Consider the following 15,172-nt stretch of genomic DNA (forward strand, 5'->3'; position numbering starts at 1 on the left):
AAAATGGGTGATGATTTAATTAATGTGATGCAAATTTCTATCTCCTTATCATTTGTTTGAAGCTTTCATAGTCCCCTCTCATTTGTTCTCAAATGAAAGAGACCTTCAAAACATCTGTGGAAAATGCACATTTTTAGCTCCATGTGCCATGAGCTTTCTGAAGTACTCTCTACCTAATAGGTTGTTGTAAACTGTAGTCAGTTTCCTGTTTGTGCAACAATACACCTTCTTACTCTTACATTAGTCACACTTTTGCACTCGTCATCTAGTCTCTTTGCTACCTACACTTCATAGTCTCTAGCAATCACTATTCTCTTTTGTAATTGGAGATCATCTTTTTAAACTTCCACATACGATGGAGAACAGGCAAATGCATTCAAAGGGCCAAGTTAGGAAAATGCATGTGGTGGGAAGAAATGGTGTTTGGCCTCAGGGGACCTGTGTCCTGTTTGCCCTGTGCTATGTCATGCATAAAAACAGTTTAGCTCAAATAGAAGCATTTCTCTAATCCAGAACTCTGGTTCAGCCCAACTGTGTTTTGGCACAGTTGCTGTTGTTATACTTCAATCCTGAATTCCAGACCTTCCCAGCTTATTCTAGTCCCAGGTGTTCTGCTTCTGATACAGCTCCCTGCTCATTTGCCTGAGAAAGCAATAAAGAATGGCTCAAGTACTTGGGCACCTGCTACCCACATGGGAGATCTAGGTATAGCTCCTGGCTCCTGGGTTCTGCTAGATTCAGCCCTGGATTTTGTGGCCAGTTGGGGGAGTGAATCAATAAATGGAAGATGTGTCTCTCTGTCTTACTCTGTCTGTAATTCTGGCTTTTAAATAAATAATTTTTTTTTTAAATAACAATACTTAGTGACTAATAAGTATAGGGAAAATATTCTGTCTCATTAATAATTAAAGTAGTGTAGACTACGATGCTGCCAGATTCTTTTATCAGTAAAATTGGTATTTTTTTTAAATGTAAGAAGAGGAGAGAAGATGTTAAGTTGGACACATAGCACAAGCTGATGGAAGTGAAAATAAGTGTAACCTGCCCCCTAGTAGAGCAGCCTAACAGTATTTATCAAATGCTATAGAGATGTTAATGCCTTTGGCAAAGTAATTCCGGTTCTGGGAACTTAGCTGAAGGGAAAAGTCAGAAATGCTCATAAATACAATTATAACACCAGGCTCTTGGAAACAATCTTAAGTATCTAGCAATGGGGGATTGATTCAGTGAGGCATGAAAATATATGCAATATACCACTAAGAATGGTAGTCTTATTTGGAAAGATAATGATAAGGAATGTTTGTTACAAAAATGTCTGTAAAATGATGTAAAGTGAAAAACAAATTGCAAACCTAGTATTTTGAAATATCTTTTTTGTTTTTTGAAATATCTCTTCATACAAAAGTATGTGTGTGCGTGCACATGTATGTTTGAGTGACAATTAAAAATTTATAGGTAATTTTGTTTTGGTTTTATTTCCTTTGTCATTTTACTTTCTAAATTCTTACGTTTGTCCTCAGAAAACACAATCATTTTAAAATGTACTATTCCCTTTTACCTTGTACTGATAAAGTCATAGGAAAACATAAGGGAAACAAATTTGATGGGAATTACAATGGAAAAGCACCTGTGACTTTTGATTAGGGTGTTGTGACTTGGTGGTAGTAGGGTTGCTATTTATAGCAATTTTGTTTAACATGTTCCACTAAGAATATATGTTCTATTAGGGATGCAGATACAGAACGTGGAAAGTATTTCACAAATCCATGCCATGTTTAAATGGAGATAGTAATTTGCAGACGTTCTTTTGTGACTACAGATCATTTTTTTAAGATTTATTTTTATTCAAAAGATAGATTTACAAGGAGAGGGAAAGATAAAGAGGGAGATCTTTCATTCACTGGTTCACTCCCCAAATGGCTGCAGTGATCAGAGCTGAGCTGATCCAAAGCCAGGAGCCAGGAGTTACTTCTGGATCTCTCACATAGGTGCAAGATCCTAAGTACTTGGGCCATCCTTCACTGCTTTCCCAGTCTATAAACAGGGAGCTGGACGGGAATTGGAATAGCTGGAACATGAACTAGTGCTGATATGGGATGCTGGCACTTGAAGATGGAGGATTAGATTGTTGAGCCATAATTCAGCCCCTGCAGACCATCTTGAGAAAGGTAAATTGTTAATGATGGAGTAAATGATGGATGATTTCTTCACTCCAACAGATATTCCTGAAATTCCCGAAAGCATCTCCTTCTGTAAAGCACTACAGATAGCTGACTTCAGTGGGAACCCACTCACTAGGTGAGTAACCTTTCTGCTTTCCTATCTGCAGCACTGAGGATATCTTCCGTGGTCACCAATGAAGGAACCCACCCAGGTTACCATCTTGGAAGTAGCTAAGGGGGTCAAACTATCGCAGATATCTGACCTTCACAGAGCTTTACTTATATATCCTGCATAATGAAGGTGCACTGTGCTGAAGTTGATAGAATCACTGGAGAATATCACAGGGGATAAGAGAATGGCTAGTGCGACACAGGAGTAAGGAATACTCCACTGCTACTACCTCTGTCTCCTCATTTTTTTTCTTAAATGTAGGAAAATTGAGAATTTAGGATACATCTCACCCATTTCAAAATTTCTGGAGACTTGGTCGGTACGGAGAGCTGGCCAGAGTCCTGTTTAGTTGTCTTCCAGCTTCCTAAAATTGATAACCTCCTTTCCTTATAAGACCAAGACAGAGTTCCTGGATTGCTGTGTCAGCATCCCTCTTCTCCCTGTCTGAGCTTGACCTGCCTCTCCATCCTCCAGACCTGGGATAGACTTCACAGCCTGCTCTAGTCAAGTGCCTGTAGTTAATTTCATCTCTCTCAGCCACACCAACCCTTATCTTCCACCTTTAAGGTTCAGCTCAAAGTAGTCTTCTGGAAGCCTTTTTTGAGTATTCCCCATGGACCTCTCCTCTGGGCTTCTGCAATATACTTTCTGTGCCCTGTTTTTTTTTTTTTTCCCTAACACTTGAAACTTACACAAAAGTTATTCCTTTGACCACAATTCCCCCGCTGAACAACAAAGTTGTGTATATTCCTGTATTTATTATTGTACCTTAAAATCTGCTATGATTGCTCAGATGGAATAAGTACTCAGTAAATGTTTGTTGAACAAAGCTAAGTTTAAGGCAGTTTAGAGGGTTATGCAAATCCTCATTATGCTACTGTTGAATTTTTTTTAACCATTCAGTTGCCTAATTGTCCCGTGTTTTTTCCTTTCTAATGTCTACTTACATTTGACTTCATTATCTGAAGACTTTCTTAACCATAGCACACCCAGATTAAATTAGGTTTTAGTTGTTTTTAATCCTGGACTCCTGTTTGGCAGATTTCTTGAAGTGAAGCCATTTAAATTGGCAGACCATATCTATTTGTTAAAGTAACTTTATCCATTACTTAGCTTGGTCCATCTTTTGTATGGCTGAAGAAACCAAGACTTGGGTTAAATGGCTGACCATCCAGCTAGTAATAGTGAGTAGCTTGGGCTACAGCTCATTTCTGCTGCCCTGAAGTTTATGCTCTCTCATTCCATCATTCAGACTTGGCTGTTAATGTGCACACCCAGGGAAAAAGCGAATCAACCATTTAAAACATTCCCATTATGTTTGAGAGCACATAGCTTAAACATAGTTAAGCATATTTATTTAACACATACACATGGTGGTGGTGGTGGTGGTGGTGGTGGGAGGATGGGAGGCAGAGACAGACAGAGACAAGGACAAAGAGACAGACAGTAAATCTGCTAATTGACCCTCCAGATGTCCACAATAGCCAGGGCCAGGCTAGGCCGAAAACCTGGAACTGGGAATTTAATCCCGTCTCTAGGTGAGTGGCAAGGTCTTAGCAATTTAAGGCAACACCTGCTGCCTGCCAGGATGCCCATTAGCAGACAGTTGGAATCCAGAGGGAAGTCAGGACTTGAGCCTAAGCAGACTGATACGGGATGTGCCTGATCCCGCTTTTGAGGGGGGAAATGGTTTGAAGTAGAGATCCTGGTTCACTTCTCAGATGCTTGCAGTGACTGTGGCTGCACTGGGCTCAGGCTGGGAGCCTGAATCCAGTATGGGTCCTTCACATGGGTGGCAGGTATCCATCTACTTGAGCCACCATTTGCTCAGGCACTTCATCATGGGACTGGTAGGTTCAATTCCTCCCTTTCTAGTTATTTAAAAATCATAAAACAATAATGCTTTTTGACAAAAACTTGGGCAAAATAGATCAGTTGTGTCTATTATCTATTATAAGTAAAAAGAAAAAACTAAACTTAGCTCTGTTTAAATGATTTTAACATTCCAGTTAATCTCTTCATTTTGTGGGTTTAAATTTGAATTTTGGATTTAGCCTGTATTAAATGTCAAACTGTAATATAGGATTTGTCTTTAAAAAAAAAAAAAGAACCTAAAGAGAGGAAAACATGAAATATTCTAGTCCAGAGACTATCACAAAAGCCAGAAGATTCTTCCCTGCTGAAAAAAGGGACAGTTACATGTTCTTTTGTCTATATTAGCAGATGTATGTGTCTGTGTTGTAACTCACCATAGAGGCAGTAAGATCTTTTTGCTTCTAGCCAGAATTTTTCTTCCCCAAGTACTGGTAACCATAGAAATATTAAAACTAAAATCTTTGTAAATTTTAAATGACTTTCTTGAAGCTTTGCTATTCTGTAGAGTTTACGGATGTAGAAAACATTTCCTCTTGTGTAGAATATCATGAAACACATAATTATCTCTGGTGATTGGCATCTGAAACCAAATTAAAAGGAAAAAAGGTTCAGAAAGTAGTGGCTGCCTGTCAGCTAATCAATTCCAAGTGGTCCATAGCTTTGCTCAGGGTGTTATAAGGGCCAGGAAGAAAAAATTGGTCAGTAGCTGTCCTGTGTTTTATTATAACCTCGTGGGATGATGACATTTTCTGCTTATTTTTCTACTAATCAAAGTATTTTCATTCAGGCATTTGTAGCTGGAGCAACTGTTTATCTTTTTTTGTTGTTGTTGTTACAAAGCAATCAGTACTCCCACAAATTATCCCCCTTTTATTCTCAGAACTCATGTCTTTCCTCATTAATTCTTTCTGAATTTATTATTCCTGTGAAATTCCTTAGGCAGATGAAGTCTTTTTTTTTCTTATAGATGTCTTCAAAAATGAATTACAAGGCAAATGTGCAGTGTATAATAACATTTGGAAAAGTTTGTTTTAGTTTGCATTTGTAAGAAGTCATTGTATATATGTTTAGTATACGCCATGTACACTTTTTTTTTAACCTACAGTGTTTTGTTTTAGGTTGCCAGAAAGCTTTCCTGAATTACAGAATTTAACATGTCTTTCTGTAAATGACATCTCACTACAATCTCTGCCTGAAAATATTGGCAAGTAAGTTTTTATATGCAATTAGGGTTATGTGAGGGTGAAGGGACACTCATGTTGTCAACTCCAGCCTTATTCTCTTTTGTAGCTCTTATTTTTCTGCTCTGAAAACCACTCAGACATTAATTAATGCTCAAAAATATGTCAGCGAATCTTTTCTGTTTTTGAATCCAGTTGTCCTTGTTGCAGTGGTTATGAAGGATGTTCCTCTGCGATGCTAATAAAAAAAACTAACTGGGTTGAAAGCTCTCTAAGGACAGATTCCAAAGTAGCAGCAATGTAGATGAAGTAGATCATTTACTTACTAGTGATAAATATTTGGAGAATCATCACTCAGTGGTTTTTTAAGAAAAAGATTTATTGTATAAGCTGGTATTCTGAGTAAAGTTGCCACCTGTGATGCTGGCATCCCAAATGGGCACCAGTTCAAGACCTGCCTTCTTCACTTCCAGTCTAGCTGCCTGCTGATAGTCCTGGGAAAGTAGCAGAGAATTGTTCCAGTACTTGGGCCTCTGTACCCATGTCAGAGATCTGGATAAAGCGTTGGGATCTTAGCTTTTGCCTGGTTCAGCCCTTGCTGTTGCAGTCACTTGTGCAGTAAACTAGCCAGTGGCAAGATCTCTGTCTCTCCCTCTCTGTGTATATCTCTGCCTCTCAAATAAATAAAATATTTTTTAAAAGCATTTGTTATATTTACTTGAAGGGCAGAGCAGCAAAGAGAAAGATCTTCCATCAGTTGGTTCCCTCCCCAGCTGTCCACAACAGCTAGAGCTAGCTAAGCTGAAGCCAGGAGTAAACTCCATCCACATTTTCCATGTGGGTGTCAGGTGCCCAAGTACTTGGACTGTCTTCTACTTCCCTAGATACAGTAGCTGAGAGCTGGATCAAAAGCAGTGCAGGTGGGACTGAAATGGACATCAATTGCCAGTATCTCGGTGTCTCACCCAATATATCACAATGCTGATCCCACTCAGTAATTTTCAGCTATCCTGGGGAGGAGAGCCAATGGACAACTGCACTGAAAACTTCAGGGTGTGCTCCTGAACCTCAGCTACATCTAACAGCACTGGGAGCTGCTTTCCTGAGAGCAGGAAGTACAAATGTGGGATTAGGAAAGGAATGGAATAGGGTAGGCACGTGTCTGTGTTTCTAGTTAGAGGTTATGTAGGATTCAGCTGTGACAAGAAATGAAATCTTACACTAAAGTATATGCTAGTGAAAAAATGCTCTCTTGTACTTCTAACACATGGCTTAATTAATTGATTGTTTTGTCAGACCTTTTTCATTTCTCAAGGACTTGTAGTGAGTCGAATCAGGTGAGCCAGTGGTTCCTGCTTAACTATGTAAAACTGAATTTCCTCTTGGCCTAACCTGGCCGGCCAGTGAACCCTAGTATGGAAGATGATTTCCCTTATGTTCACCTGCTGTGTTGTAGTTGTAAGACAAAATGGACACCTGCTCTTCTTGGAGCAGCTCAGTAAATGGCTGAGTGCAACCATCCTGCACATCTCTCCTGCAAGGGCTTTCTCCAGTGATCTCTGGGACCTGTTTCTGCTCTTTTCTTTCCTGTGGGGGGAGGGAGGCAGGAGACCCCCAAGTACTGTTTCAGATAACATTTTTAGCAAAGACAACAGCATTCTCTTGGGATTTCTTGCACTAACACTTTACCCTTTCTCTGTCAAGCTTCATATATTTACAATTTAAAAATTCTTTAGTAAGGTGGTTGCTTGAACATACGGACTGCCGCTTGCTTTTCCCGTTCATGCTCAGCCTGCTGCTGCCCACGTGTCACCCCGCGGTCCTTGATTTACACCCCTCCTCCATTTTCCTGTGTTATGCCTGTTTGGAAAAGTTGAGTGCTGTGATTGATAATTATATTCTTATTAAACCCAGTGTTCCTCTCACTGTGTTTAACGGAAAAATGTTATTTAGTAATCATTTCAGAATGCGTTGCAGTATTCCATATTCCATCTTTTTCTGTTAATATCTGTACCTGTTTTCATCACCATTCAGGGTCCCTTATGACTCTGATTCCTCTCAGCAAGAGTAGTATGTGTTGTTTTGTTTTGTTTGATCTCATTTACCTGTGTTGCTTCTTTAGCACTATGCAGACTGTTTCCAAAATAAAATGCCGCTTTACAATTGAAATCAACTGATTAGTATTAGACAAGTTTGTGAAAGTAAATGAAAAATATAGTTTCCTATTCCTGGCTTTTAAATTTTATTTTCATAGCAACAAACTATAATTTCTTCCCACCAGATTTAAGATTTTTTTTCCTGCTCACCTATTCTCATTCAATTAAAGGAAAGCTCCTCAGCTGTCCTGGCCCACACAGCAAAGGCATGTGGCAGGAGAGGTGGAGCGATTGAAGAAATCTCTCATGGACACCTCAATTATACAACATTCTAAGCAAATCATTGTTAGAAACTTATGAGTTTCCCTTAAGGGAAAGATTTCTTCAGTTTCTCAAAGGAGTCCCAAATGGTATCTGTAGAGCATTTGGTATATTTAATTAACCAGAGAGAATATAGTTTTATAAAGAGAAGCACACATACTCAATATTCCCTCAGTTTTGTAAAGAGCATAGGCTAGCTGAATACTTGTCACTCACTGTTCTAAAGCCACCCTGTTCCCATGGTCTGTGAGTGAGATGTGTTAGTGCTGGCCCCCAGAGCAACAGTAAAGACTGGGCCCCTGTATCAACTCCATACATGCGGCACTTACAGCAAGGCTACGGAGTTTTCAGCTTGCGGGATCTCAGAATGGGCAGTAGTGTCCAGGCTGGGAAGAGCGGTCTAACTCTGTAACTAGGATGAGCAGACTTGCAGACCTTTGAACTAAGGCAAGCACTCTGTGTTTGTTCTATCCAAGCATGGTTAACTTCAAGAATTCGGAGAGTTGTTAGCATAGTTGAAACTGGAATATAGCTCTCCTGGTTGCATTCTTGCATTTTGTCGTTAATCCACTGTCCATCACTTCTAACCCGGAAGCCCTTAGAGTTTTGGTAACTTTGTTCTTAGTGCTCCTAGAAATACCCAACACTTTCATGTATGAAGTAGTTAGTTCCAGATAATAAATATTTATATCCTAGTAATCTGGTAGCTGTTTGAAGAAAATGCATACAAATTGAAAGAGTAAATATTTTTATTTCATTCTTAAGTATCTATACTGTGGGATATAGTACCTGTTGGGCATAGCTCAACTCCTTTTTTTTTTTTTTTAACGATTTCTTAAAAGTTGTTTATCTTTATTGGAAAGGCAAATTTACAGAGAAAAGGAGAGACAGAACAATCTCACGTCTGCTGGTTCACTCCATAAATGGCCTCAATGGCCAGAGCTAAGCCAATCTAAAGCTAGGAGCTTCTTCTGGGTCTCCCATGCAGGCACAGGGTTCCCTGGCTTTGGGTCATATTCTACGGCTTTGTCAGGCCACTAGCAGGGAGCTGGATGGGAAGTGGAGCAGCCAGGACGTAAACTGGTACCCAGAGCTTGCAAGGGGAGGATTAACCAATTGAGGCATTACTCTGGACCTCACAACTCAGCTTCTTAAAAACCACTGTCGCATTTCCTCTTCCCATGGAGTTCCCACAAAAGTCACTGAGAACCCAGCTTTGTGAAGATAGCATATCTATTTTAAAAATTTCATTTATTTTTGTTGGAAAGTCAGATATACAGAGGAGGAAGACAGAGAGGAAGATCTTCTGTCTGATTCACTCCCCAAGTGGCTACCATGGCCGGAACTGCACTGACCGAAGCCAGGAGTCCCTTCTGGGTCTCCGACATGGGTACAAAGTCCCAAGGCTTTGGGCCATCCTTTACTGCTTTCTCATGCAAGAAAGCTGGAAGGGAAGTGGGTCCACCAGAACATGAACTGGCACCCATATGGGATCCCCGTGGGTGCAAGGCAAGGACTTTATCCACCAGGCTGGCTACCTCACCAGGCCTAAGATAGGATGTTGTTTTTTTTTTTTAAGATGTATTTATTTTGGGCCCAGCAGCGTGGCTTAGCAGCTAAAGTCCTCACCTTGAACGCGCCGGGATCCCATATGGGAGCCGGTTCTAATCCCGGCAGCTCCACTTCCCATCCAGTTCACTGCCTGTGGCCTGGGAGATTTTATTTATTTTGATTGGAAAGGCAGATATACAGAGAGGAAGATCTTCTGTCCGATGATTCACCACCCAAGTGACAGCAACAGCCGGTGCTGCGCCAGTCCAAAGCCAGGGGCCAAGAACTTTCTTCAGGTCTCCCACGTGAGTGCAGGGTCCCAAGGCTTTGGGCCGTCCTCGACTGCCTTCCCAGGCCATACATAGGGAGCTGGATAGGAAGTGGAGCTGCCAGGATTAGAACCAGCACCCATATGGGATCCCAGTGTGTTCAAGGTGAGGACTTTAGCCACTGGGCCACTGCACCAGACCCAGTAGGATGTTCTTAAGGGGAGTATAGTATTGTCTGATGTTGAGACCGAGTCACCTGGAGCTGGCAGTCCACCTGTTGGGAAACAGAGATTGAGCATGCCTGTACTGTTGCACTGTAAAATAGTCCATGGTACCAGCCCTCCGCCTGCCAATTTGTTGATGTTTCCCTGGGTGTCTCAGTGCGCAATAGCCATAAGTTGTTGCTAACTTGAATATTTGGGGAATATATAATGTTACCCTCTGGTATATGGCAAGAATTTTTGTTTTTAATCTTAAACATTCAAAAACAATGATGTCCTGTAGGTATTTGTCCACACTCAGTCCCTGTGCCACGTGTGGTCACTGGTGATATCCAGGAGAAGCCTCTCATCAGGAGGCGGAACATCCCACTAGCCCAGGGACCCAGTGCCGTGCTGCTTGGCACTGTCCATGCTTTGACGTCCCTGTCCTACACTGCAGTCAGGCAAGCACCAGTCTGGTTAGTTTGGTGAAGCAAATCTTTTGAGGCAAGGAGTGATTGGGAGCATTTTTTGAGCCCCAGAGGTACACTGGCCTTCTGTAAAATTACAGGTTTTTCTTCTACTAACATAAATGTTTCACATGTGATGAACCTTTTCTGAGATGTCAGATAGACATCAACCTTACTCGGTCTTACAGACTGATGTCTATACTTAACAATGAGTGAGAAACTTGTTCACCTTCAATGGATTTGTTACAACCTTTTATGTGTGAAAGTACAGAAATGGGAGCTGGCACAGTGGCATGCATGCTAATCCTCCTCCTGCAGTCCCAGCATCCCATCTGGTTCATGTCCCAACTACGCTTCCAATCCAGCCTCCTGCTTAAGGTCTCAGAAGGTAGCGGAGGAAGGCGTGAGTTCTTTGGTCCTTATATTCACATTGAAGACCCGGAAGAAGCTCCTGGCTCTTGGTTTCGAATAAGCTCAGCTCTGGCCATTGTGGCTATTTGGGGAGTCACGCAGTAGATGGGAGATCTTGCACCCGCTCCCTCTTTCTCTGTCTCCTTATTTCTGTAAAATCTGCCTTTCAAATAAAAATAAATAGCCAAATTGCAAGAATACAGCACTTTGTGGTTATTCTTTATGAATAGTTAATTGGCATCAGGAAAGAAAATGACAGTTTTTTTTCAGTCACATCTCAATAAAGACATTCCATAGTCTGAAGAGCTTTGAAAAATTCTTTCAATGACTTACTAAATACAACTTGTGATGCAGTTTTTATTGGATCAGTGTAGCTTTGCCAAGTATCTCTTTTCTTGGGGCTGGCATTGTGGCGCTGTGCGTTAAGTCCAATATTGTGGCAACTCATACGAATATGAGCTTATATCCCAGCTGCTCCACTTCTGATTCATCTGGAAGGAAAGTGGAAGATGACCCAAATATGTTGACCCCTGCCACCCGTGTGGTAGACCCTGATGAATTTCTGGGTTCCCATGTTTGGGCTGGTGCAGCTGCAGCCATTTGGGAGAGAGAAACAACAAACGGAAAATTTCCTTTCTATTGTCTCTCCCTATATTTGTAAGTAACTCTTTATTTCAAATAAATTTTTTCAAGTATCTTTTTTTAGGTATCGTCACTAAACCAAGTGTGAAGACAAATTTGAAACCAGTTGTTTAATCAGCAACTATGAAGACAACAATTTAACAAATACTAAAGCAGTTTAATTGTATTGCTTTCACTAAAAAGATTTGACATTATATTTACCTCTTCTGTACTATCTCAAAACATTTTTTTATTTTCTGTAAGATTTTTAAACTTTGCATGTATTTTATCTGTCATACACATAGAACATTTATGGATTTAAAGATACATGGAAGTGTGTGGAGACCATAAGTCTTGAACAGAATGTTTGGAAGTCAGCTAAGCTCTATAAAGTGATTCTCAAACTCTGCTTTGTGAGGCCCCAGGCGTCCTCCTGAATTCTCTCCAGGGTGCTGTGAGGAGAGCCAAAGCTACTGGGTGCTCTCTGGATCTCTGTGCCCGCTCTGCTCTGTTGTTAGCTTTCTAATTTCTTGTATGGAAGTTTTAAGTGATATAAAGTCTGTCTGCCATAAACATTTTCCTAGTTAAGTTCCAAAAGCAACATTTTGGACGATTGGTTACAATTGTTTGTTTTTTACAATTGTTTGTTTACTGTAGAAACGTGTTTTGTGAAGTTGCCACTTTGACATGTCTCCCAACAAGCTGTTTAGACCAAATGGGAAATGGGAAGCTTCAAATTCTTGTATGAAAGTGAACTTTTTAAAAATATATACCACTTTTCTTTGTAAGCCAGAAGTTTTTCCTCAAATAATGGCTGAAATCCCGCTTCTCCTGCCACACGTTTCCCAAGTGATTAAAAGAGCTGATATAGGCCTCCATTGAGTAGGTGTCTGCATCTTCCCTTTCCTCCCTCCCCGTGAGCACTTCAGTCCTTAGTCTGTCAGTGGAAGTCTGGCTTTGGCCTTAATTGCATGTGTGTGTGTATGAGTATATATATGTGAGTGTGTTTGTGTGCGCACTCACACCTGCATCACTTTGCACTCTGATACAGTAGGGGTCTGTGCTGTTGTACTCTTTGTGTCTGTACTTATCTCTGGCGTTGTTCTCAACGTACCAAACAAGCACACAGGAAGAGCCACATGGTATCACCTCCCTTGTTCCCAACATCATGGGAACCAAGTTAAAATTCTGGAAACTTATTGTTAGGACCATGTTAAACTCTTCCTGCACTGTCACTTTTTTTTTTTGTCTTAACACCACATACTCGATTTCTATATAAAGCTTGTCATAATGAAGCAATTAAGAATACAGCTGCTCTTGCTCTAAAACCTCTTAATGAAGAATAATATGCCTTCTAATACTGCTTAATTTCTCTGATATAAGGAGCTATTAAGAAGAGAACAAGTTATATTTAGAGAAAAAAAAAAAACCTTACCAAAAGAATAGTAGGCTTCTTCCATTTTTAATAGCAACTTTGAAATTCATCACATTCACCTTTCTCCCTTTTTTGCCAGAGAGCTGGGAGCTAGTTCTGATCATCATTGAGAGCAGCTGCAGTAATTTGTGTGCAATGAAGGTAACAGGGATGAGAGCGAGTTGTTTCGTTAGGCACATGGGCTGTCTCATTGTGAACTTGGCTTGAAAGGCTTCTAGCAACAACTGTCCCTGAGCTCCTTAGCTCCCTCTGTAGAATGGGAGTCCTATTCTACCCAGGTCTGCCTTGGTGCTGAGGGCAGAGTTGTCATTTAAACTTAATTTATTCCTGGAAAATGTAGCTTTTTTTTTTTTTCCGCCATGCTTTGCACAGTGAATTCACGAGTTTCTCTGTCCTGTGACTCTGACTTTGTATTTCACGAACCCTTTTCATATTGTAATTTTTCAGAGACCTCATTAAATCCCTTTTGGAAAAAGTTCAGAGTAAAATTAAGTAAATAACTTTCCGCATTGTTAAAAATGACAGAAAAGGAGCAGTGGAGAGGAGGAGACGCCTGCAGCAGGATGTTTGTAAAGTTCCAAAAATTGGAGAAAACCCTTTGAGTAAAAAGTTTCCTGAGATGTTCCCTTAAAAATAGTGCCTTGGTGAACCGTGGCTTTTACCTTCCTGTAATTAAGAACATTTGGAACGTTCTACTAGTAAAGTCAAAGATTAAGCCATGGTAATCAAGAATTTGTGATCTAATTTAAGGATTGATACATGTGTGAATACAGTGGACTGGGGATCTAGAAACAAAACCATAGATTTATGGTTGAATGATTTTGATGAAGGTGCCAAGGGGCTTAAATGGGGGAAAGAATAGTCTTTTCAATAAATGAATACTTATGTGCAAAAATATGAAGTCACACTATAGGAAAAAAAATTAGAGCACCAAATAGAAGAACTACAACTGTAAAATTCTTTTAGCAAAGCATAGAGATTTGTGGGGGAGAGTGGATATTGATTTAGTCACTGGTGTTACATGTAGCACAAGAAGTCTGCACAATAAGAAAAAATGAATAAATTGGACTTCATCAAAGTATAAAATGCATGCAGCAAAAGATGCTACAAAGAAAATGAAAAGACAACCCATAGATTGTGAATAAGTGCTAGCAAATGATAGATTTTTTTTAAGACTTATTTATTGCGAAGTCATATAGAGAGGAAGTTAGCCCATCCATTGATTCACTCCCCAAGCAGCCACAGTGGCTGGTGCTGTACCGATCTGAAGCCAGCAGCCCAGAGCCTCTTCTGGGTCTCCCACACTGGTGCAGGTTCCCAAGGCATTGGGCTGCCCTCAACTGCTTTCCCAAGCCACAAGCTGGGAGCTAAATGGGAAACAGGGCCACAGGGATTAAAACCGGTACCCATATGGGATTCTGATGCACTTAAGGGGAGGACTTTAGCTGTAAGGCTACAATGCTCTGGAACCAATAATAGATTATGTTTTCCAAAATATATAAGGAACTCTTACAACTAAACAATAAATAGACAGTCCAATTAAAGTGTGCAAAATGTTTGAGTAGACATTTCCCCAGAGATTCAGCTAAGCATATGAAAAGATACTTGGCATCATTAATCATCAGGAAAATGTAAATTAAAACCATGAGATATACCACTTCATGTACGTAAGGAAGATTATCATACAAAAAATCGGTTCTTTAATTTATTTGATACCTTTCTCTTTTTTTATGTAGACATTTACTCTGCTATAAATTTTGCCTTTTATGCTGCTTTTGCTAATAAGTTGTTTTTCAAAGATTTATTTATTTTTATTAGAAAGTCAGATTTACAGAGAGGAGAAACAAAGATCTGTCCACTGGAGTTGAGCAGATCTGAAGCCAGGAGCCAGGAGCTTCTTCTGGTCTCTTTATTCTTACTGCCTTTCCAGGCCACAAGCAGGGAGTTGAATGGGAAGTAGAGCAGCAGGGACACAAACTGGCGCCCATATCCTGGCGTATGCAAGGCAGGGGCTTTAGCCACTAGGTTACCATGCTGGACTGTATCCATAAGTTTTTTTTTTTTAAAGATTTATTTTTACTGGAAAGGCAGAGAGGAGAGACAGAGAGGAAGATCTTCCGTCCCATGGTTCACTCCCCAGGCGGCCACAACGACTAGAGCTAAGCCAATAGAAAGCCAGGAGCCTCTTCCGTGTCTCCCACGTGGGTGCAGGGTCCCAAAGTCTTTGGGCTGTCCTCGACTGCCTTCCCAGGCCACAAGCAAGGAGCTGGATGGAAAGTGGGGCTGCCAGGGTTAGAACTGGTGCCCATATGGGATCCCGGTGTCTTAAAGGCGAAGACTTTAACGACTACACTATCGTGCTAGGCCCCATAAGTTATGATATGTTATATTTTCATTTACTTTAGTTT

General features: G+C 40.6%; 1 protein-coding gene across 2 annotated transcripts in view; it reads left to right on the top strand.

Moving 5' to 3' along the window:
• LRRC1 (leucine rich repeat containing 1) overlaps positions 1 to 15,172 on the top strand; it is a 154,393-nt gene that overhangs the window by 81,032 nt on the left and 58,189 nt on the right. For both annotated transcript variants that reach the window (XM_040983566.1, XM_040983567.1), the window contains exons 3-4: positions 2,220 to 2,298; positions 5,328 to 5,417. In XM_040983566.1, the coding sequence (XP_040839500.1) occupies positions 2,220 to 2,298; positions 5,328 to 5,417 (169 nt within the window). The remainder of the gene's footprint in view (positions 1 to 2,219; positions 2,299 to 5,327; positions 5,418 to 15,172) is intronic.

This window comes from Ochotona curzoniae, unplaced genomic scaffold, assembly GCF_017591425.1.
Source record: "Ochotona curzoniae isolate NIBS_2020 unplaced genomic scaffold, NIBS_Ocur_1.0 contig_3819, whole genome shotgun sequence".
Lineage (NCBI taxonomy): Eukaryota > Metazoa > Chordata > Mammalia > Lagomorpha > Ochotonidae > Ochotona > Ochotona curzoniae.